General features: G+C 34.0%; 1 protein-coding gene and 2 pseudogenes across 3 annotated transcripts; 2 read left to right on the forward strand and 1 right to left on the reverse strand.

The window, feature by feature from the left end:
- Positions 1-511: 511 nt before the first annotated feature.
- On the reverse strand, positions 512-5,442 carry LOC140808135 (65-kDa microtubule-associated protein 3-like). 3 transcript variants are annotated; one of them, XM_073165167.1, is made up of 13 exons: positions 5,301-5,442; positions 4,373-4,460; positions 4,037-4,243; positions 3,431-3,682; positions 3,120-3,329; positions 2,877-3,002; positions 2,601-2,751; positions 2,360-2,511; positions 2,186-2,273; positions 1,990-2,063; positions 1,823-1,897; positions 1,366-1,645; positions 512-1,151 (listed from the first exon to the last, which is right to left on the reverse strand). In XM_073165167.1, the coding sequence occupies exons 2-13, from the start codon at positions 4,436-4,438 to the stop codon at positions 697-699; spliced, it is 2,136 nt and encodes a 711-aa protein (XP_073021268.1). In that variant the 5' UTR covers positions 4,439-4,460; positions 5,301-5,442; the 3' UTR covers positions 512-696. The 3 variants fall into 3 exon arrangements, with proteins under 3 accessions (XP_073021268.1, XP_073021267.1, XP_073021266.1); XM_073165166.1 differs by having other exon boundaries at positions 2,360-2,505; positions 2,877-3,032; XM_073165165.1 differs by having other exon boundaries at positions 2,877-3,032.
- A 7,021-nt stretch (positions 5,443-12,463) lies between these two features.
- Positions 12,464-14,167, forward strand: LOC140807943 (protein PSK SIMULATOR 1-like; annotated as a pseudogene).
- Positions 14,168-18,237: 4,070 nt separating this feature from the next.
- On the forward strand, positions 18,238-25,671 carry LOC140806922 (splicing factor U2af large subunit B-like; annotated as a pseudogene).
- The last annotated feature ends 493 nt before the right edge of the window (positions 25,672-26,164 follow it).

The following is a 26,164-nucleotide window of genomic DNA, read 5'->3' on the forward strand; positions in this document are numbered from 1 at the left end:
CCTTCGCTGCATCAAATTCCCTTGCTGTTTTCTGTTTCTGCAACCTCATCATCAGCATTATACTGGTAAGTGGCAGCTCAAAATCAAACGAAAACAGCCCTTTTCCAAGAATTATCAGCAATGAAAATCTCAAGAAAAATGCTGTTTCTTCGTGGAACGAGTCGATCAAAGTGAGCAAAGAAGATCAATTATCGTCTGTCAAGCAGCATGGCCAACGAAAGCTAGCCATTCCCGATCGCTTGCAATGAAGAAATTTTCAAGAAAAACGCAGCTCCTGCGCATGAAAAGGTTATCGAATCGATGACGAAAAGTTATGGTCTGTCAGCATAGCCATGGATGAGGTTAATATTGAAGAAGAAAGACACACTGACAAAGAAGAAGAAGATGATGATGAACTGAGGAAAAGTTAACGTATGAAAAATATATAAGATTTTATACAGTAAATATAATCTTACCATTCACCGTAACATACATGATACATGCATTCTCCAAAAATCCAAAGACCAGTAACTTTTGAAATAACTCATTTTGGATATAGAAGTAGAGCAAATTCAACGTGTTAGTCCATGCTCATTTGCACATAGACTATTACAGTGGCGTAAAGACAATATAATGACCTAACACCACATGATTCAAGACACAATCGAAGGCAGAATGAGCACGATCTTAATGGTTTACGGTATCAGATTCGATAATTCATACTTGTGTCACAGGCATAGGATGTAATGGTCTGGGCAGTATGAATCCCGCTCTCCTCTCCTCAAACGAATATTCCATCTCTTCTCCAATATATTTGTCTTTAAGTGCTGGTGTTAAACCCGTCTGCATTGGAATGGACACTGTTGAGGGTGTGGGAGGTACAGGGTTTGGCATTGTGTGGGGAGTTCTATTCTCTTCCCGAGTTGTTGCAAGAATCTTGGGAGGGGTACTGAACTGTGTATTGTTGCTTGTAAGAAGAGTCTTCTGCAACATTTCACTATGTTTTTTGTGTAGATCTTCCAACATATTTGTTGCATTGGAGTTTGATGAATCCGTGGAAGAAATGGGAGAGAATGGTTTTCGTGTTATGGGTGACTCAAGTTCACAAGCATTTAATACTTCGAAAGGATGAAGCTTCAAGGGAAGTCCAGCTATGTCCAAACCTCTACTCCCTGAGATCAAAAAAGAAACAAATATATACACTCCGTGTGAATTTCGTGTTTGACAAATACATTTCATCCATACACGAGCTAAATGCCATGTAGAACTTTTTGCCAAGTTTCAAAAACCTTATTCCCACATCTTGACGTTTTAAGACAACACCATGATGTCCATGATGTTAACTGAAAGGAGAAACAACCTGAAAACAGAGCAAATTTTTTTTACCGGAAGACAGAGCTGCAAATCCATTGTCTCTAAGACGGTCCAGGTTTATACGTTCATTCTTTTTAGAAGTGCGTGCAGCAATAGTAGTAGCTTTTGCAAGGGACAGATCAGGTTTATGCGTCTGTGGCATTGGCCCTCCAAGAGAAAGTCTTCTATTGCTTGGGCCCCCATAAGACAATCTAGACCCTTTTTTTGCACTTTGGTTCTTCACTGGGCTTGGTTTTGAACCGTAAAGAGCCTCCTGCTCTGTCAGTAACTGCCCTTGAAGTTTCCTCTGGTCCTGATGTGAAAAAATTGATAGACACAAATAAGTGTGACAGTGTGAGAGAGATTTAGTAATGGAGATGGAAAAAGATGGTGAACGGGTAATAAATTAATAACGTCCTTTTTCTTGAGAAGTCATGAGTTACTTTTGGTGTTTAGCTATAAATTAAATATTTAAAAGGTTTATGCATACCCTCAGTCTTTTTTGCTCTAATTCTTTTTCTTGCCGTAGAACCATATATCCTTCAAGCATAGAAAGAAGGCGAACCTAGACAGCAAATGACAACACCAAGATAAATTTTGCCTAAAAAAATCTTAAGATAGACGAGTAAATTACGGGTGATAAAAGATAATACTTACACCATCATAAATAAAATCTAATCCTTTCTCATTTTCCCATTCTACGGTCTTTGAGGCCAACGTATCCACCATTCCTATTCCACCAAAACACGATTGTAAATACAATACCAAATTCAAAAATGCATTTCCCGCACTTTTCACTGTACGGGCTACTGAGAACAGAAGGCTCTTCTACAAATGCATGGTGCAACTATACCTGGAAGTTTGTTGATCAACACACGAGCTTTTTCAGCGCGTCTTAAAGTAAGATGAGCACCCCTCCCAGCATTATAGCGGTTATCATCCTATGAAGAACAAAATTAAGAGTTGTTTTCAGAAAGTGAATGGTCATAAATCATCTTGTAATCAACAGCAAGTTGTAGAAACAAACCCTATTATACTCCTCAAGCCAGCTCTCCTCCTCACATGCAGAAATCCACTTCTCAACCTTTTCTAGGATCTCTTTCCTGCTGAGAGCTTCCTCTTTGGCCCTAGATATTTGAAGCTCAATTTTTTCTAGTACACAAGCGGCATCAACTGCTCCTTCCATTGATCAAGAAACTAAACGATGAGGATGCAAACATACTTCTTAAGGAAAAATTTGCAATTGTGTTGCACATAAAAACAAATACCAGACTCAATTACAGTATCCATCGCTTCATCTGTTTCTTGAATAAGATGTGTCTTTCTATGAATATCCTCTAGCTCTGCTTTCTTTTTCAAAATAAGATTCGTTAATATTCTTGCTTTCAACTCTTCCAACCGAGAAACTTCTGCCTTGACCTGACTCAATCAACATTGAGTTACTTTCAGAACCAACATACAGTTCAACCCTCAATCGAAAAATAAAGTGAACCATGAAAATAATACTAATTTATACAAATCCCAAATAAAAAACCTAGACTCACATGATTTATAAAGTCGACAGAAAGCATCTCGGGATCTGTTATCTCCTCTTCTGCAGCAACTATGTTACAAGTGACGTTTTGAAATATCTGTTGCTCTTCAATGGGTGTGTCCATCAAGTTCCAGAGCTCCAGTAATGAAGTTGCGAGATCTTTTAACTGTTAGTTTCACGCAGTCAACTAATTGTTTCAAACTATGATGTAGACTATAACTCAAAGGGATAACGCTAAGCAAAAATCTAAAACCTGCTGAAGTCTCTGTATTTTAAGTTCTTGCAGTCTCTGTGTAGCAGTTTCCAACTGCTGCAAGGTATGATTGCTAATACTTTTTGCGCTTTCCGAATCTCCTAAACTTGGGTGAATCTCATTCACAGTTTGTTTAAAATCTAAACCAAGTACCGAGCACAAGCTATATAGAAGGTTCAAATGGTCTGAAATCTGATTCAATCGTACGCTCTGAAACCAAAGGACATACATAGAAATAGCGCGCGCACAAAAAAGTATCAGAGGAGAACAAGAAAACTGAGTCAAATGATGAAGGTATTTATAAAGGACACCTTTTCTTCTTGCAGTGCTTTAAGCTCTCTGTGCAGTTCTTCAAGCTTTCTAGAACACAAATCTGTTTCATCTACATCTGTATTACACAAAGTATACCGTTCTGACCCGCAGATATCATTTTTTATCATATGTAGCTCCTCTAAGGCCACTATAAATTGATTCTTCCTCTCACATTTCTTTTTCTGCATCTCCTCTATCTGCGGAAGGATGGCTTCGAGTTCAGCTTTCAGGCTTCTAGGGTTTTGATCAGCCTGAACAAAAGACATTAGATAATGGTAAGATAAATGTCCTGGGTCAAAATTTTATTATTTTTCTGTAGTTACCTATTCTTTGCGGGGGGTAACATATTCATGTCGGTCTTAAGAACTAGTTTTCAGGAAATGATTTCCAAGTCACAAAATTTCATGGTTGAGGTCAATTTGGGCTCATACTATAGACTGCCTGTAATAGTGATTCGACAGTTGAAACTGAATACTTGTAACACACACGTCTAAATGACTCTGTTTGTACATTCACAACCTAAGGAACAAACATGTACTGTTTCAATGACATTAAAAAATAATGACACGAATGACCCAGAGCTTATAAGTTCTCAGCCGCCTTACCTGCCTAGTGTGCACTGGCCTCTCTCCCATTGCAGAGCAGATTGCAGCAAGCTCAGCTTCAGCATCAGCAATTTCCTGCCTCAGCTGAGATCTATCTTTGTTAGCCTGATCTACTTTTCTTCGGTACACCTCCAAACATTCTTGTTCAAGTTGAAGCAACATTCTGTTCCTTTCAGAATCAGATTTGCCAACCTCATCCCATATTATCTGAATAGTTTACCAGCAACGCATTGAATAATAATACTCAAATGCAGGCAATTCAGTATTTCGCGTAGATAAAAGGAAATTAGGAAGGATGGGAACCATAAGTAAGTGAGAAATTAACAGCGAGTAAACCTGCAATTCTTTTAGTAGAGTTCCACGTGATGTTTCCATTTGCGAAAGTATATTACTTTGACCCATAGATATTTTAAAGGGGTTATACCTGCCCGCAGAAGCCATGTATTAGTAGGTCATAAGCACAATAGATATCATACTATATCACTATCAATCATACAACAGTGCTTTTGGTCTTGGAGGATTTTCTATGCAATTGAATTGTGTAATCTTTAATTCATCATTTAGATGATGATGAGCATCGGAGTTTATTGATTCAAGGAATTTCCAAATGCTTAATATTCTTTAACGATTTCCTTGATAAGCCATGCAATGTAAGTAGCAAACTGAAATTGCCTTTATCATATGTACCATGTTGTGAAACAAAAAAATGCATGATGTTAGTTAGTTAGTTTTTTTATATATATAATCTCCCAATTCCCTTCATCTGGACAATTAACAGAAAAATGAAAACAAGAATAACGTAAGTTAGAAGTGACAATTGCTCAGCTGGCATTTACTCAAGTAAAAATTAATAAAAAGTTAGACCCTGTTTGTCTTGAGTCAAAAGCGGATATATATGATTCAAAGTTAAATTAAAAGCCCTAGATAATTTCACTAATAGAAGAGCGTATGTTACCAAAGACTATCTACCCCAGTTCATCTCAACTTAACGACTGTAAAGCATCTGGTGAAATTTGATTACTCAACAAACTAAAGCTCAATTTTTTCCAGGTCAAAAAGCATATATTCACCACCATGAACCCTTGGCCTTCTCCGTACCCAAAACAACCCCCGTCTGAATTAATTCATAAAAATTAATACAAAATTTTCAAATTATGCGAAAATTAACGTGTTTACAACATTCGTCACTTTTTTCCTTTCCCAGCAGAACAAAAACGACATTAAAAAAAAAAAACAGGAACTAAACACAGATTCAACAGCTTACCATAAAATTAAACTATAGGAGCGATTAAAATTCTTGAATTGCCACAATTCTGGAGAATGGAGTCAGGGAGGTGGAGTTTCCAGATATCTGACCGTTGTAGATGTAAGGGAGATGGGTTTCTTTTCTTTTAAAAAAAAATTATATTAAGGTGGGAAAGAAGAGATTTTCAAAAATTTGAAGGCAGAAGTGATTTAATAAGGAAAATAATAATTGTGGGGCCACTGTTACAGCTCACAAATGGTCATTGAAGAGTAAATGATATTTTAAAATATGTTGTCAGGCGGTCTTTGGATTAATAGATCTATATTATATTTTGAATAAATTTAATAATATAAATTTTAGATATTTTTATTTTGAAACTATTTATTTGACTATTTCGATTTGATTGATTCGATGATTTTATGTTCGATGAATTTAAAAACTTTTCGTTTTTAAAATGTATAAATGTAATGATAATTGATACGAATTTGAAATAACATATATTATGTATCATTTGAAATTCGTTCTTTAGATCTATCTAAAATCGAATAACTCCTTCCAAATTAAAAAAAAAAAACCTTCCATCCAAAATTCTAAACTCTTTATTTTAAATCTTTCAGTATAAACACTCTTATTTATTTTAGCTTCAAAATTGTCGGTGGTTGTTAACATAGTATATTTTCTTGCACATAATTAGAGTTGTTTATCGATCGCTAAGGTTCGGTAAGGTTTTTTGTTTTAGAAATATAAAATCTGATATCCGGATTATTTTCTTTTGCTTTGGTTCAGTTTTTACCAAAACGGTTTGATTACTTAGATTTTGATATAATTATTTAAATTATTAATATAAATATATTGTAAAATATAATATTCTATTTTTTTCTTAGTAAAATATTTAAATATAAAATTTAAATAAATTAAATAAACAACAATCAACTAAATTTATTCAAAATATTATATTTAAATACATATTGTGTACCACTTGTCAGAAAAATTTCTTAGTATGGTATATTATAATCTCAAAAAAATATATAATATAAATAAAATTATTAATTTAATAAAATTTCAATTTTTTCGGTTAGTTCGATTTTGACATATATAATTCGTAACGAATCAAATAAACTTTGGTTTTAACGTTTATATCCGGATTACAAAATTTGACTTTCGGTTCATCGACACTTCATCCAACGGTGACAAAGAGTTACCCATATTTTTTAATGTGATGCAATATAAGGTCTCCCACATCTCTGATGACCCTTATTAAGGTACTTATTATAAGGATATTATCGAACAAATCTTGTCTGGATGCCAATTTTTTTCCATGGTGACAAAGAGTTACCGATATTTTTTAACGTGATGCAATATAAGGTTTCACACGTCTCTAATGACCCTTGTTAGTCGCTATTTTAAGGATATTATCGAACAAATCTTGTTTGGGCGCCAATTTTTGTTTTTTTTTTAAAAAAAAAATCTAATAAATTATATCTTGATGGAACTACTCACATTCGAATCAGCGACGGATCCACCCTTGGGCTAGGGTGGGCTCCAGCCCCACCAATTTTATTTTTTTAAAGTTATTATTTTAAAATTTTAAATTTTTTCAGTCCATATTAAAAATATAATAAAATTTTTATTAGTTTTATTTTTTAGTCTCATGTTTAAAAATTACAAATTAAACAACTCCACAAATCATATTTCATTAATGTGTATTGGTTGGTTTATTGTCGTATGTTTTGAAATTATGCAATTTTGAGATAAAAATTAAATGACTCTAAAATTATATTGAATATTTACTTGTGATTATTCGAGTTGCAATAATATTATCTTACGATGTATATGAATTTTCGAGTTTGAAATTTTACCCTAAAAATCTATTGTTATAGATCTTGGAATAATAATCAATTGGTTGCAATGTTTGACGATTATTGATATATAGTTATTATTGGACTTGTTTTGTGATTTTCTATTATAATGACCAAAAATTGAATAAGTATTAAATTAATTCTTTGTTGTAAAATTTTAGGAACATTGAATTTTTCTAGTTAAGTAACTCAAAGAATGAAGAAAATAAAAACTGTTAAGTTATTTTTAAACCAAAAGAGCATATATCAACAAATAACGCGAAAACATCGATTAGAGTCTATGAGTGAACAAAATATCGATTTCAACCAAAATAAAATGAATTAATTTGAAAATTCGGTTCGGTGTTGAGGTGCCAGAATTGTCCCTACTATATAGAGCAATCAAACCATGACAATTGAGCTACTGTGGGATTTAAAATATTTGAGTTGCACTATTATCACCACCTATAGATTTTGGTAAAACGACAAACATTTGGTCATACATTCGATTTATTCAGAAGTTCAGTTTAAATTTTTTAGAATATAGGTTAGTTCGGTTCGATTTCAGTTTTTAATATAAAACTTCGGTTATCTTAACAAACTAAATTTAAAAATATTTTTTAATAAATAATTTTAAATTTATTTAATATAAATTTTATATTGTAACTTTTTATTTAAAGCATGATTATTTTAAAAAAAAATCTAAAATTTCGGTTATTTGTGTTACTGACCGAAATAATCGATTTTTTATTTGGTTTGTTAGGTTATCGTAGCGAATTTCGGTCGGTTCAGTTTGTCGAAAAAAAGTTAGGTTAATTCGATTTTAGAACATTCGATTCGATTTTAACTGAACTTATTAATGTCTAACACAAGAAAAAGTCAGTTTCAGATACTTGTGAATCTAGGCTCCGCCACTGGTGCGAATCATCAAATTATTGTACCTCGCACCAAAATGCCGGCGGACGTGTACAATTAATAGACAGGTGACAATAAAGAGTTCAATGCACCTTCTTTATCTTTTACATGTTTCTAACTCCAATTCTAAATATTTGGGACAAATTGTCTTATAATGCAATGACAACCAACCTTCACTTGTGGTGCAACATACAGAGAGGCACATGGATGATCGATCCCCAGTCGGATCCAAATCGCTGCACGAGTATATATTTCGAAATCAATATTCATATCTATCCTTTCGTATGTATACATTTTCCAAAAAAAAAAAAAAAACCCGAGAAAAAAAGAAAATAATAATTTTTGGTGCCAAAGCACAACTTTGACATTGGAGTTGCGAGATTCTTTCAAGAAAGTGCCTTTTGAAGTGGGATCCTAGTAATGAACACTTGCTCTACATGGGTTCCCATCAAGACGAAGAGTGCGAGATAAGAAGATTCCACGGGGAAATTGATTGTGATTTTGACATTAAATTGAGCCTCACATTTATTCAAATGCCATAGAAGGTCAAAATATGATCTCATTTTATTCCTACACACCAAGGGTGTGTTTGGTTGGGTGGATTAAATAAGGATAGATTAATAGTCCAATATTTATCGTTAAAATTTTAAGTTGTTTTAATAATCATTTTGACCCGGTTTAAGATCTAATTTTATGGATAACTATTTGATTAATAAAATTGGATCTTAAACCAGGTCAAAATGATTATTAAAACAACTTAAAATTTTAACGATAAATATTGGACTATTAATCTATCCTTATTTAATCCACCCAACCAAACACACGATCACTTTTTTGCGGTTTGAACTATATACCCTTTCCATCCCGGGTTGAATGGAGCGATCAGTATTGCATGTTATGATCGTATTTGGATCGAGCGATTCGGATTGGTGGATATTTTTTTTTTCAAATAACTCGCTTTTTGGTCGAATTTGAAATCCATCACATTGATAAATAAACATGTTCAAAATAGGATGGAAGAAAACTAAATCCATCGAATCTATAAAAGTATCAAAAAGTTTTGATGTATCTAGACCGCTATCTTCAAATCTTTCGATTCAAACGCACCATCAATTTTGATTCTTGCAGTACATGATAGAGCTCAATATAAAACTGAAGAGTAAATATAGCAAGTGATTGAGTTAAGTAGTTTCACACGTCATATTATTGACTTTAGAGATATAGTAATATGGACAAGATAAAAATTGTTTCAAGAACCGACAGAACCAGAAGCGTCCTTTCTTTCGAACAAAGAGAGGAGGACGTGTTATTCACATATCATTTGATGGTCAGAGACGAATTGAAGCTAAGCAGTGAAAATTCTAAACATTTCCCAGAGAAAAAATAGAGATGTCTTAATTTATCCATAATACATGGATGTAGTATATCGTTTTTTTTTTGTCAGTTTATATCTAGTTACTATTTCTGTTGATGTCAATGGCGAGGGAACATAGTCGATGACCTTTAATGTAGCAAAAATGACATGTAAATGAATGCATTCAGTCCCTTTTCAAAAGAGGCGACTACAATTTTAATGGGTTTGTCGAGATTGATGTTTATGGACTATTGTTGTTGCATAACATTGCATGTGTCAAATTTTAGTGGGTTTTTTTTTTTTTTTTGAAGATTGCACTTTGTTTGATGTTGACCATCAAATTAATTACAAGCAGATGTACAGTATTTGTATGTTTATATAATGTTTCATATTCATTAAAATTGATTTTAAATTTATTTAATAATTGATTCGTTTGAAATTTATTTTATGGTAAAAACTTGTGTAGACGGTCTTACGGGTCGTATTTTGTGAGGTCATTCATGAAAAAGTATTACTTTTTATGCTACTGAGTAGTATTTTTATTTTGAATATCGATAGAGCTGACTCATCTCACAGATAAAGACTCATGAGATCATCTAACAAGAAACGAGCCTACTCTTATTCTATTATATGTAATTAATTTGTATATAAATAAGATATATAAATTTAAAATATGATTTATTGTTCAATTATCAATCATAAAAAGCGAGATTTCTCGGGATATAGTTTTTGTCCCGCAAATTCATAAAAGATTTAGTATGTAATTTTCTAGATGGTGTGGGTTATGCTACAAATTGAATCAATATTTTTAATCAATTAAATTAAATATTTAAATCTATATATGTACTTGAATATACGCCTCAATTTGCACCACCACCACCACCTAATCTTCGTTAGAATATCCAAATTTATTTCCACAAATAGCCGTACGTAATTCTTTTTAGTTCCTTTTCCCGTAGAAACACATAAATTATATCCACGTAACATATTCTTATAATTTTTTCATTCCATCACAAGCGCCGATATAATAATTAAAATAAATTTATGTGAGACAATCTCACGAAGTAATTTTATAAGATAAATATTTTATTAAGGTCATTCGTGATTTTTTTTTATTTTTTATGTCAAAAGTATTATTTTTTATTGTAAATATAAACATAGTTAACTCCTCTCATGAATAAATATTTGCGAGATCGTTTCACAAGACACACACTCATGATAAATTTTATTAACTAATATCATCTACATGTACCATTACAATAAGTCAAAAATTTGTGTGAGAAGGTTTCACGGGTCGTATTTTGTTAGACAATATATCTATTTGGGTCATCCATGAAAAAATATTACTTTTTATGCTAAGAGTATTACTTTTTATTGTGAATATTAGTAGAGTTGATCAAGATAAAGATTTGTGAGACTGTCTCACAAGAAACCTACTCTTGCAATAATTTGTATTTCTAAAATCATCGACTGATCAATTTTTTAAAAAATAAATAAATCACGTAAACATTACATGTATGCGTGTATACATATACACCATATATTTCCTATTTTTATTGGTAAATATATTTCCTAATTTTTTTCACACAACGAATGTGAAAACGTTTATCAAAGCATTACCTAATTAACTCAATATTCAACGCAACGGGGCAAATATATTTCCTAATTTACATGCAAAAGAAAGTGATAACAGAGAATAATTCAATATTTTTCACCATAGATATGAATCAGATCGACATGTGAGACCGTCTCTTATTTGTTTAGATCTAATGTTATTTAGCACTTGTTATCATCTCAATTTGAATGCTCATTCATTCAAGATATGAAATATGGTCAAGATTTAAATAATATATTTTTTTGTTAAATTTAACCATGATTTTCTTATTTTTAGATCATTATGCAGTGTTAAATTTAATATTTCTAAAATATTTCTTTATATAAATATTAAATACAATGCATGCATCAAAATACTACCATACTCTAAAAAATAATCAATTTGACTTATCAGGATAACTTATTCAACTAACTTTTTAAATAATGCATAAAATCTGTCAATCTATTCTAATATGATAATAAAAAATAATAAAAATACTTGAGCATAGTGCACACAGATTCAGCATACATATAATAATCAGACAAAGTTTCCCATTTCTTGAAAATGCATCAGCGTGCATGTGGTCTTCTGGCATTGCTTTCTCTTTCAGACTAGTTGATTCATTTTTTAAAAAAAGAATGAATACATTAATTTATCAATAAAAAGTTTTGTAAGACGGTTTATGGATCAATTTTGTGAGACAAATATTATTTTTGGGTCATCTATAAAAAAATATTATTTTTTATTGTAAATGTAACACTGTTGACTCGTCTCACGAATAAAAATCATTGATCTAATCTTTATTTATTTATTGAATAAAAAGACTTTTTTCTTCTTTCTTTTTTCTTGAGTTGTAATCTGTCATATATAAAGAAAATACAATCCGAAATTTTAAATTTTTTATTTAAAAAGATAAATATCCCTACTTTCCATGAGAGGTGGAGGCAAGTTATATATATATATTTTTAATTTTAAAAAGGAATTGTATTTATCTTTTCATGATAATTAATTATACATTTCTTTTGCAGCGGAGGAACATGAATTTTTTTTTGGCTTTTCTTTCTCTTTAAAATTTGAGAAATTATTATTTTTACTATAAGTATTTAATTAAATATTTTAAGCCAAATTATGACAATAATGTGTGTAACCTATATGTTTATAAAAGAGTAGGTCTTTTATAAGACGGTCGACAAATTTTATTTGTGAGACGAGTTATTTTTGTTCATATTTACAATGAACAATAATATTTTTTTATGGATGACTCAAATAGAAGATCAGTCTCATCAAATTGTTTTATGAGACCGTGTCACAAAAGTTTGTGTGTTATTAAAAATGTTCAAAAATGTATTTTAACACAATCGATCATATAAGACTGTTTCACGAATCAATTTTATGCGATATATATCTGATCGGAAAAATTATTTTTATAGATCGATTACTTTTTTTAAAGAGTTTAGAGGAGAGCTACTCTGATAAGGTTTCTTTGATGGCCAACATCCCATGATGCTTACACTGCATGCACCTCACCAAACTCCTCTTCCATTATCTTATCTTTTCCTCTGCACCTTCCAAATTCATATCCATATTTCTTTTTCTTTCTTCGTCTTCTAAAATCCATCGTCCCACTTGAAGAAATAGTACTGTAAATTTCTAATCTTTGTTTTTGTTTTGTTTTGTTTGTTCATATCGCTTAAGCTATAAGGTTTCATGGCTCTTGAAACATGGTTGATCAAGGTGAAGAAGACACTGTCCTATAGCCTTGATTCAGCGCGCGTCGCCCCACCGTTGAAAAACAAGCTCGTGATGAAGAAATCTAGCGTTGGGGTTTTGGCCTTTGAGATTGCGAGTATCATGTCAAAGATCCTCCATTTATGGGAGTCTCTGTCGGATGAGAATACAGCTAGATTCCGCAGTGAGTCAATATGCCTTGAAGGTGTTCGTAAAATTGTATCGAACGACGATGTGTTCTTATTGGGCCTTGTATGTGCGGAGATGGTTGAAAACCTGAGGATTATCGCGAAATCTGTATCGAGTGTGAGCAAGAAGTGCCAGGACACGAGCCTCGGATGCTTTGATCGCTTATTCGATGAGTTTGCGAACTCGGGTAATGATCCTCATAGCTGGCTTATGGGATCGAAAGAATTGACGTCCAAGATCAAGGAAATGGAACGATTTGTCACAATTACCGCCACTTTGCATAGAGAAATGGATGAACTTGTGGGTCTTGAAAATGGGTTGCAGAAATCATTGCACAGTAAAGATCACGACGCGGGAATTAAAGAGCAGAGAATCATTGATTTACGGCAGAAGATTTTGTGGCAGAGGCAGGAAGTTAAGTACCTAAAGGAGAAATCTTTATGGTGCAGAAGCTTCGACACTGTCACTAAATTGCTGGCAAGATCCATTTTCACCTGTTCTTGCGAGAATCAAGCTTGTTTTTGGTGTTGGCCATGGCCATGGGTACAATACGGCTTCGTTACCTCGTAGTCTTTCTACCTCAGCATTAGTGTATCCTTTCGAAAATTCCAATTTGTTTCCGCTTGTATCTGGTCCTTTGGCAAAAAACCCACCAAATACTCACGAAGCTCGCGGATTTTTCGTGTCCAATTCCAAGATTTTGAAACCACCATCCACCACGTTAGGGGCAGCTGCACTGGCTCTGCACTATGCAAACGTGATCATAGTGATGGAAAAGATGATCAAGTCACCACAACTAGTAGGTGCCGATGCTCGAGATGATCTCTATTCGATGCTGCCTGATAGCATTCGATTTTTGTTACGGGCTAGACTAAAAGGGGTGGGGTTTTCGGCTAGCGATCCGGTTCTTGCAGCCGAGTGGCGAGACGCATTGCAGAAGGTATTGAAATGGCTATCACCATTGGCACACAACATGATCAAATGGCAGAGTGAAAGGAGCTTTGAGCAGCAGAATTCAGTTCTGAAAACTAACGTTCTTTTGCTGCAAACTCTGTATTTTGCAAATCAAGAAAAGACTGAAGCTGCCATAACTGAGCTGTTGGTTGGTCTGAATTACATTTGGAGGTTTGAAAGGGAGATGCATGCAAAATCCATGTTTCAGAACCGTAATGAATTCTTGATTTCACAAGGTTCTTGTTAACTTTCGAAGTCATTTTATATTGCCTTGAAACGAGGCATTCGATTTAAACTCAATCTTATTACATCAGCGGACTCTGTATTTAAATCTTGTTCCAGATCTGTGAGGATGGTCTTGATTCTTATCCCTGATCTGTATATCGTGATATGATTTTTGTACATTCCACGGGCTAAAACCATGTTTCCATGTGAAAATAATCTGATGGGCACGCATATCAGGGCTCTCAGTTTTTGCTAGATTTGTACTTCGAGGTTACAAAGTAATTATGTAATTCAAGCAGGAATGGATTAAATGTTGTAAAAGTAAACAAAAGACCCGTAACTTAAAATTTGATCCATCGCGCATGATTGTTTTGTAGGTATGTGGTGACTGGTAGTGTGCTGCAGGTTGCTTACATCATCATTCAGATTAGGTTTCTTGTTATATTAATATTATAACTTATGTGCCCAAAATATCAAAATTTGTAATGTATTGTCTATATTTTATCAAGCGTGGCTCATCTTTTTAGACTTTCATGGTGGCCAGCCTGAAAATGCAGGTGCTTTGAAAAATTGAGACAAAAGTTTGAGTTTGGCCCTTCTCTGTTCGGTGGTGGCCGCTGCCATGATGCATGTGCACATAAAAAGAAAAATAAATATAGGGCAACAGATAGATACCGAAACGAGAGATATTTTCTTCGAAAAATAATCCATTCATTATCTATACAACTTACGAAAATATTTAGTATAATTGAATCACTATTTTTTTTCCTTAAAAAAACACACATTATTGAAACAATAATTAATTTTTTTTACTTGCGAAACTTGTAATATTATTGATATCGAGAAATATATTTGATTATAAGATTTACAAACCAATAAAAAAAATCACCAGGCTTCCAAACAGAAAAGTTAGGTGAGAAATAGCAAAATGCGTCAATGAATCTGCAATGGAGTTCGTCGCGCGTCGAATATGATTTAAAGTGGTTTCACTATGTGTAGGAGTGAGCATTCGGTCTGTTCGGTTACCGACCGAACCGAATTAGCCATAACCGAACCGAAATATTTCTCCATAACCGAACCGACCGAATTATTTTTCACAACCGATGAAAACCGAACCTAATTAAAATCGGTTAATTCGGTTGGTTACCGAATTAATCGATTAGTTTTTTTTAAAAAAAATTGTGATTTAACTTTAATTATATATATAATTTTTCTTGAATAATACAATCCACACAAATGCATAAAAATATAAATCACACACATCACAAATCTATAAGTTTTGTTTGAACACAATTAATACATATTATATCGATTTTAAAAGTAAAAATTAAAATATATATAAAAATTGATAAATAATAAAAATTTATTAAATAATATTATTTATTATATCGGTTAATTCGGTTAATCGATTTCAAAATTTTGAAAATCATAAACAAACCGAATTAATCGATATAACCGAATTTTTAATTTGAAGCCGAATTTCCGAATTGACTCGGTTCGGTCGGTTAATTCAGTTTAATCGAAATCTTGCTCACCCTACTCGTGCGATCTTCATTCTTATATAGGCGGACCATTTCTCCATAAACGATTGAGGGAGGCTTCCGAATTTTCATCCCGAAAACTATCACTGGTTGGACCCTCATGCTTTCATACCACTCTTATTATAACAAAGTTGTTCATGATTTTCATTATTAGATGAACCAACTATCCAGTCTTAACTTATTAAACTATAGTGCACCGACTTCGAGGCAAAGCCAGCGCCTTTTGGCCAGCTCGTCTAGACTTGGCTTTGACCAGTTATACGATTCCAGAAGATGATCCAGAATTAGGTCAATCACGTTTACTAGAAGTGGACAATAGACCAATTGCCTATTTGGTACTCACGAGCGATAGATCAAATAAAATAGTCGACGTCCGGAGAAGAAGCCTTCAGCGAGAAATTCTTCCTAATTGGCCAAACAAGTGACTGATTATGTGGCTATGGTTCTGCTTTTCCTTTACGAGGTTAAAATTGAGACCCCTCACTTGAGAAAATCTCTTGTATCGGAACCAATTTTTGAATTTCTTTATTTGACCATCACAAATAGATTTGTCGAACCTTTCTGGTAGTTGTATCCAGTATGGAGCCAAGTCAGCCAACCATAAATCCGGTGAGTTCCATGAATTATCATTTGCCCAGCCACCATGCTCGATCGTTGGGCCTCTTGGAAGTCTCGGAATAATGCCTCACTCCTATTCACTTTAAGTCCTTTTTCCACGACTTCTTTGGTTTTGTACGGGTTTGAATCGTTTAGTCTATATAACATAAGCATTCATAGTGAAGAGTTCAAAATCCCTTTTTCTCTGCGTATCCTTCATCCATACGAAGATATCAAAAACTCCATTGATTATACCTGATGGAAACAATAACTATAACTTATAACAAAGTAATTACAAATCTTTACTATATTATAACCGACAATCACGCCAAGTTTCTCTTTCAATTTATCGTTATGCCATCATTACATAGATAGTTTAATTAGTTCAATATCCACAACCAATTTTATTTTTTTCTTTCTTCTTTTTTTTTTTAAAAAAATAAATATTTCTCCTATATTTGGGCAGGTGATTTTAGTTCAATTACATGATTTCATTGTCATTTTAGGTGTCTGCCTACAAGAATTAGTTAAACCTTGATTTTTTTTATTGAACTATTTTAAAAAAAATTTAAGTGCTATGTGAATGAGGTTCAAGTACGTTCTGACTTCTTTTTAGGCAACTTTGACTAAATTATTTAAGAAATTTTTAAATATTTATTTATATGTTTTACCCAAACACATACTTACCTACAACAAGTATTGGTAATATAAGTTTCATAGTTTATAAAAATAATTAATTAATTTAAAGGCTACTTTACATGTACAACGTGAGTTGCATAAGATTACAAAATCATTTAAAATGACAAACTAACTAATCAAAACACATTTTTGATGTCAATTTTCTCCGAACCCGACGGAAAATACGATATCCACTTGAATGAAATATGGTATGAAGAGAATTTTTTATCTGATTAATAAATGATAATCGAATATGGGGTTTTTGGTATAGATAGAGAGTGCCTAAGAATCCGCTATACCGAATTACAACATCCAATTATATAATGGTTTTTCACTATATATTAATTATTAATACTTTTTGGAAATATTAGTTGAATGAAACTTATAAAATTATTAATATATAGTTGATGATATTTTTTTTGGATAATAATGTTAGTATAATATATTTTTATATTTTCGTAATTTTTTATAATCTTTATTTTGCATTTTTTTCCTTATTATACTCATAAGTGATAATAAGAGAATGAGATAATGACAAAAACTTGTGTGAAACAGTAGTGACGGAGCTATGTGGGCTTTTGCCCGGACTTTAGCCCGGGTGGCCTAATATTTTTTGAAAAAATTTATAGGTAAATTTTGTATAATTTTAGAATAATATGATATTAGCCAGGGTATATCAATTTAAAGACAAAAACTTGTGTGAGACGGTCTCACGGGTCGTATTTGTGAAACAGATCTCTTATTTGAGTCATCCATGAAAAAATATTACTTTTTATGCTAATGATATTACTTTTTATTGTGAACATGGGTAGGGTTGACCCGTCTCACAGATTAAGATCCGTGAGACGGTTTCACATGAGACTCACGGGTCGTATTTGTGTGACGGATCTTTTATTTGGGTCATCCATGAAAAAATATTACTTTTTATGTTAGACAAAAACTTGTATGCGACGGTCTCACGGGTCGTATTTGTGAGACGGATCTTTTATTTGGATCACCCATGAAAATGTATTACTTTTGATGCTAAGAGTATTACTTTTTATTATGAATATGGGTAGGGTTGACCCGTCTCACAGATTATGATCCATGTGACGGTCTCACATGAGACATACTCTTTATGTTAATAGTATTACTTTTTATTGTGAATATCGGTAGGGTTGAGCCGTCACACAAATTAAGATCCGTCTCAATCCGTAAGACGGTCTTACATGAGACCCACTCTAAGAATCTTTTGACACATATAAAAATGTCGATAAATTGAACACTCAAATAAGTTGATCACGAAGATAATATAATATACGAGAATTAGAAATTATACATGTAGCATTTTCTTATATTTAATTGGTATGGTTTGGGGCTCTATTTTTCCGTTTATCGTTTCGGTTAACTATGCCGTTTACCATCGGTCTAATTTCACCAAATTAGGGTTTTGGGAAATAGTATAGCGCTTAGCTTTCAATCACTCCCAGCGGGTTATTCTTCGCGAAGGTACTACCTACCTCGTTCTCTGTTTCCCTTTTATCTTCACGCTGTTATTTCTCATTCGATTTGTGGGTTTGTCTATCACTGTTGGTTTATGATTAATCAATGTGATTTTTGTTATTTTTTTCCATGTGAACTGATATTTTCAACCATTTCGGGGATGAAATCCGCGCAATATCACATGCATCCGCGACTGCCACTTCGCATCTTCTTAGTTTGGAGCTTATTTTGGAATTCGGAGTTTTAATTTAGGAACGAAAGTCGGTTAATTGGTCATTTCTACCTGTTTACTTCGATTAACTTTTCTTTCCCCCCTGAAGAACTTCTATCGACTTTTTAATTACTAGTTGTTTGGAGTGAATTATAGCTTCCACGTGGTCAGAGGTTGTGTTCTGATTGAAGTAGAAACTTAGTACATTTAAGCATATTACATTAGCGTTTCTTCTCCTTAATTTTGCTTGTCTTTATACTTGAATTTTAGTTATGCCTATATAGCTGAGTAATTATTCTTTGATCTTTTTACTTAGCAGATGTCAAGTAATGAAATTGATGGAAATTCAATTCCTCCATCACATGCAGAATCACTAGAAGCAGCAGGCGTGTACCACTCATCAAGTTCAGGCTCCAAACAGGTCAGCAACGCTAGGATTGGATTGAAATTTAATTAGATGTTGATTGTTGATGACACTACATGGCCATTTGATTGAATGATAGAAAGTACGTGGAAAACTATTATCCCGAAATTTTGGAATCAGAATATTGCATATTTCCATTTTCCTGTTAAAGCTGACAATTGTTACGTTAGATCCTGAAAATGCTGCTTATGAAGATTCACGAACCATGGTATCACAAAATAACCTAGATCCGATGCCCACGACCAAGACACAAACCTACAGCATCTGGCTGTGAATGTGACAAGGAATGAAATTCCTTAATAAGTTCATTAATTTTATCTATGAGGATAAAGAAACACGAGGAACGCTCACAAGGCAAGAAACACTTGAATATTGGAGGAAAAAATTGTTCAATATTATGAAAGTTGACTAAGTCGTGATCTATTTATGGACTCCTCGACATAGCTAGCTCTATTGGGCTTAAACTAAAGCCAATTCGTTCATTTAAATGGCCCACCGTATGATAATTGAAAAAAAAAGCATTAAAAAGAACACACCCACTAATACTAAGACACGCATTACAACCCGTCCCGTTATTGAAAATCAGTATAGAAATTAAACTACATCTAGACCTTAAAATGACTCAGCCACTCTTAATATCATCACTTTTGCACTTAAAATTACGTCCAATGTCTTCCAATGCCCTTGTTCTACCCATGATAAATTTGGTTGTAGGCATGATCATGACCATATTAGTGAGGCCCTTGACCATGAAGCTCGAGTCTTTGTACCCTTTAAAGGCTCAAGAATATAACTAAGTTCATTAGAGGAAAAAACGTGAGGAATGCTCACAAGGCAAGAAACACTTGAATATTGGAGGAAAAAATGGTTCAATATTATGATAATTGTCCAAGTCATAACCTATTTATGAACTCCCTAACATAGCTAGCTCTAATGGGCTTAAACTAAAGCCAATTTGGTCATTCAAATGAGCCACCCTCTAATAATACCAAAATTACCTTACAAAAAGTACGCAGCCCACTAATACTAAGACAAGTGTTACAACCAGTCCCGAAACTGAAAATAAGTGTATATATTCAATTACATCTAAACCTCGAAATGACTTAGTCACTCTTAATATCAGTTGTCTTGCACTTAAATTTACTTCAAATGTCTTCCAATGCCCTTGTTTTAACCATGATAAATTGCTCATAGGCATGGTCATATTAGTGAGGCCCTTGGCCATGAAGCACGAGTCTTGGCACCCTTTTTAAAGGTTCAAGAACATAACTAAGCACATCTTTAATGAAGAAATGGCGAGTCAGATGTAAAATTCAACAAAAGTTATTTGATGTCACTCACTATCGTGCAGTACTTTGTAAAATATAAATATGATGTTATTTGATTTTGACAGTTTTCTTTCCAAATATTTAGATTTTAGTGTATTATGCTTTGGGGCACCTTCCCATCTTCCCTTTGCAAGTCCTGTGCATTGTCTCGCGCGTAGTGCATGAGTTTTATGGCATTTATGCAGCGTATTTCTCCTTGGGGCTCTATAGTTATGTGAGAAACTGATTACGTAATTGTGGTTGTTTTCTATTAGTTTATTAAGCTTTTGTTTAAATTTTATGTTGGGCTAATATAACTACTACTGTTTAACCCTTATTTTTTCTAAATTTTTTCTATTTTTTTAAAAAATTTTTACTTTATTTTTTTTTTTCTGTTTCTACATTCTCTGTTGCTACCTTTTTGCAGCATAAATCTCACAACCATCAGAATGACTTTGAGAGGGAACATTCCCGAAGCATAGATAAAGAAAGAGAAAGAGGTCACGATAAACATCGGCACAGGGACAGGGAGCGAGACAGAGAAGGAACTAGGGAAAGAGATCGGGATAAGGATAGAGATAAAGAGAGGGATCGGGGTCGACATCATAGGGATCACCATGTGGACCATAGTGAGAGAAGGGAGAGGACCAGAGTTCGGGATGGTGATGGTGATGATGACTATTATAGAAGGCGAGACCATGATCGGTGAACTATTTCTTGTCTATTCTTTTATATTGTGAATTCACGACAGCATCCCATTATTTATTATCTCATCCTAACTTTAAGCACGGGAAATTGTGTATCCTTTATCATGGTTTTCTTATGTTTATTTCACATTTTTGTAATATGGTAAATTAGTAATGTTTGATGGCTAGCCACCATCCATCTTTGCTGCATCTCATCTCATATTCACTTTATCTTGAATTGTGTCAAGCTCTCAGTATCCTAGCTTGTTATCGGTTGAAATTCGGATGGTATTATTTTATGATTCTTAAATAACTTTAGAGCTTCCAGGAGAAGAGACTATGACGGGGATAAGGAAGATAAACACAGTCACAAGTCCAGGTCTCGTTCAAAGTCTAGATCTGAGCAAAGATCAAGGTCGCGATCTCGCTCACGCTCGAAAAGGTAGTTTATTACAGAAATTTATCTTGTTTCTTAGTGAGTCACTAAATTTGTTGAGCCTTTGGCACAATGAAAGTACAGCAGATACAAAGCATGCTGAAATCTTAGAGTGTGCTACAAACTCTTTTTATTGAAAATATAGAGCTGAGCTAACCTTACTTTCTGACAAGATGACATCCATGATTCACTGTTTTATCTTTTTGACATTGAGGTATGTGATGATATATTCAACTATTTTAGTGAAAGTGTCTGGTTAAGGAATTTGTTTGTTGGAATAGGCTATATAGTGGATTGTATTCTTTTTCAGTTGGTACAAACATGGTTGCTTCAAATAAAACAGAAAATTTATATCACTAAGAGCAGGGAATTAGAGTTTTCAGTATTGGATGGTATCACTATAGTTGTTACTACTTTAATCATGAGGTAGCGGTGCTTTTCTGAGGCACCTTTTCTTCAGGTCTTTGTTACTTGTCTGAAACTCCACATTTTTTGAAAGAGAGTGTCATCTCTTAATAATCTGATTTCTTATTGATACTAGTTTTTAGGTCCAGTTTGTCTGGATCCCTAAGCCTCACTGGTCATTGTTTAAGTTTTGTGGTGTGGAATGCTTCAGTTGGTTGCAAGAGCCAATCACGGACTTTTTTGAGTGACCAGTTTGTGATCGTGTTGAATGTGAAGAATGATGAATGACAGCATTAGTTAATACCCACTAGATTCCAATTTTCCATCGTATTTTGTTCTGTTATATTTTCTATGGTATTACATGCTAGATAAACAAGAACTGTTAGTACTTTTATGTCTAAAAAACTTGCTCAACCATTAATTAATGTCATTCTCTTACTTGTTTGTTGCCATTTATTATACCACTTCACAGCAAAAGGACGAGTGGGTTCGACATGGCACCTCCTGGCTCATTGCTTCCAAATGTTTCTGCCGTCTCTTCTGCAATAGCAGGTACACACAAGCTACTGTTTTACAATTTTGTTATTATGATAACATCCATTTTCAATTGATATAGTGTTGAAAGTTGGTACAAATACATGGTTTCCTTTTGGTAAGCCTACTTAGTCCTTTATTCCAACATCACAATTTTGGGAATTGTCCCTTTATTGGCTGTTCTTATTTTCCAATTTAATTAATTTCTTAGTGATTGAATCTGAGTGGTTTTCTGGTTTTCTTGTTGTGTTTGGTGTTTGTTTGTTGTTTTGTATGGACTATGTTATGTTCTAAGAAGGCAATGTCGGGCTTCTAGCCCCACTCTGCTGACAATGAGCCGGCTACTGTAGCTTATATGTACAAGGAAGAAAAATTCAGGTCGTTCATCTTCTATCAGGATTTGCATTTTTGATAGTCGTTAGAAAATTCTTTTCTTCCAATTATAGCTTCTTTGGTTGTGTTACTGATCTGCCAAAAGTGTGATTAATCATTGAATATAAGATATTATAAAATGGATACGTATTGCTTGTATCATACATATAAGAAGAAAAGAGGAGGTTGTGTTAATGTGTGAAAGTAACTTGTCTCATCCTTCACAGCTCAAATTCCTGGGACAACCTCTGCTATTCCTGGAATGTTTCCAAACATGTTACCTTTGATGTCTGGACAGGTTCTTTAACCTTTTCCCATATTCCTTCTTTGTGACTTATCTTCGAAAGATTGACATTCTAGATTTCATGGCAGTTTGGAGCACTCCCTATGATGCCTGTTCAGGCAATGACTCAGCAGGTTGATTACTCTATTCATTTGTTTTGATTCTTGTTATTTTTGTTGTCAAAGATATTTCCTAAATGATATGTTTTCAGGCTACCAGACATGCTCGGCGTGTCTATGTTGGAGGGCTGCCCCCTTATGCTAATGAACAGGTATTATGGTTCCACCACCATAACATTATCATTTGTCATTCAGTGGTTGGATTTGGACCTCACTATAGCAGATGATTCCAGCTCTTATCTTCAATTTTTAATTTTTATCACTTTTGTCTGATTTGTAAAGCTTCTAATAGTATTTATCAAAATGCAATCATTTGAGTATATCAATTTTTGCTGCACATTTTTAAGCACGAGAAAATGGAATATTACTTCATATATTTCTGTCATTTGGATTATTAGTAAGTAATTAGATTTCTTTAACCTTTTAGTCACCTTTCATCCCCTTCTCATGCTCATCTGCATATTTTTCCTTCTTATACTTATATTTCTATAATGGCAGACTGTAGGAACCTTCTTTAATCATGTTATGTCAGCTATTGGAGGCAATGCTGCTGGTCCAGGTCAACCAACACACGATTATACTCAATTATGCTGAGAGGAAACATGATGAAGGCGTTCTGACTATCCTTTCTGATTTCAGGAGATGCTGTTGTGAATGTTTACATTAACTATGAAAAGAAATTTGCTTTTGTGGAGATGAGATCTGTTGAAGAGGCTAGTAATGCGATGGCTTTGGATGGCATTATTTTTGAGGTGATGGATATGCTCTGAACTTTTTAAGATGTTATGACTGCGAAATTACCGGGATTTCAGTGTCTATGACCATATAAATCTACCGTTAGCGGTTCCACGTCCATATCCTTTTTTATGACGTGTTGTACTTTGCTGCATTTTTTTGTATCAGCAGCCTAAAAGCAACATTTTTTTTTGTGTTTTGTTAAGGGAGCACCACTTAAAGTGAGGAGATCTAGTGATTACAACCCCTCCATGGCTGCCACTCTTGGCCCGAGTCAACCTAATCCCAATCTGAATCTTGCGGCTGTTGGGTTGATACCAGGATCAGCTGGTGGGCTCGAGGGTCCTGACCGAGTATTTGTTGGTGGTTTACCATATTATTTCACAGAATCACAGATCAGGGAGCTGCTGGAGTCCTTTGGACCGCTTCGGGGTTTTGATCTTGTGAAAGATAGAGAAACAGGGAACTCTAAAGGATATGCATTTTGTGTTTATCAGGATTTGTCAGTGACAGATATTGCCTGTGCTGCTCTTAACGGGATCAAAATGGGCGACAAAACACTTACTGTTAGGCGTGCTAACCAGGGTACGACACAACTGAAACCTGAGCAGGAAAGTGTGTTGTTGCATGCCCAACAACAAATAGCATTGCAGGTATGAACTTTCATTATATACCATTATACCCCATTGTTTAGCATCGCTATTTGACACAATCATTTTCAAATTTCATTCATTTAAAGGATTGAATTCATATTAAATGACAGGCCTAAGTTATTCCTTTGTTATTGTTATTTTTTATATGATTGTGATTTTTCTATCTGCTAAAACTGCAGTCCTAGATTAACCTTGTGATTCTTATCAATTTCCAACTTCTCTACAGAGACTCATGTTACAACCAACTCTAGTACCTTCCAAGGTTGTGTGCCTAACAGAAGCGGTTAGTCCAGACGAGCTCAAGAATGATGATGACTATGAAGATATAGTGTATGACATGAGAAATGAGTGTGGAAAGTTTGGTAATTACTTTGAATTTCTATTAGTTACAATTTTCGTCGTACTGTCAATCTATTTGCGAGAAGCACATAGATACAGAAATCTCTGGTATCTGATTATAAAATATATCATCCTATATTGGTATCAGCTTTTGACATTACTTGTACAGGAACATTGGTTAATGTTATCATCCCTCGTCCGCTCCCCAATATGGAGCCATCAGGTGTGGGAAAGGTAGGTTAGTTATTACTGTTTGTTCGTCGGTAAATATTTCTTTAACGTTGATGTATATTTATTTTTCACATGTGAAAATGGGTGGATCTTGGGGAGACTTGGGGGTTTATTCAGCCCCACGTAAAATGTTTACAAATTTTAGATGTCTGTTGGAAGTTCCAAATTTTAGCTGCCATTTCTATTATTGTTAAACTGTATTATATCTCCCCACCAGCTCCTAAATTTTTTTGACCCCAACGTGATAGATATGGTTCACCACCCGGTTATTGTCCTCTGTCAATGTTAATTTTCTTATGTGTAGGTGTTCTTGGAGTATGAAGACATTGAAAGTGCTGCAAGAGCTCGACAGGGGTTGAATGGGAGAAAATTTGATACAAATTTTGTCGTTGCGACGTTCTTCCCGAGGATAAGTTTTCCCAGGGAGATTACGATGGATAGACATCAATTATCGGTTCTGCATCATACTATAATCAGAATATTGGAGATCTAAACAATGCCCGGATGTTGACGATTCATTTAGTTTTATGTTCTATTGAAGGGGCTTACAGTTTTTCCTTTTTCTTTTGTTTTTGTTGTACTAGGTTTTACCAATCTTTTTGGCTCCAGGGTGGAATTAATGTGAGATGAGACATCCCGGAGGTTAAAAAATCATAATTCGTATTTTGGTTGTTTTCCCTCGATCTTAGGCGCCAGTAGTGCAGGAAATTAACGTGAGACATAGTATTAGTTAGATAATCTAATGTTGATGACATTTGATCGAGCATGGAGCATCAAGATATGTGTTGTTGTCCACAAACCAATATGAACTCTCAGGGTAATAGAGTGAGGAAAGAAGTTAAGACAGCCAAAATACAAATATGTTATTGGGAAACATGAGATTTTTTCAGTGTGTACATAAATGATGATAGATAAAATTTGTTTCTTTTATCTAGGGATAGCAATGGGGCGGGGCTGGGTTTGCCATTACCGTCTCCATCCTCGAATTACATCCCACTCCCATATCCGTCCCGATTCCCGTTTTTTCGGGTTCGGAGAATCCCCAAACCCGA

This window comes from Primulina eburnea, chromosome 12 (assembly GCF_022965805.1).
Source record: "Primulina eburnea isolate SZY01 chromosome 12, ASM2296580v1, whole genome shotgun sequence".
Taxonomy (NCBI): domain Eukaryota; kingdom Viridiplantae; phylum Streptophyta; class Magnoliopsida; order Lamiales; family Gesneriaceae; genus Primulina; species Primulina eburnea.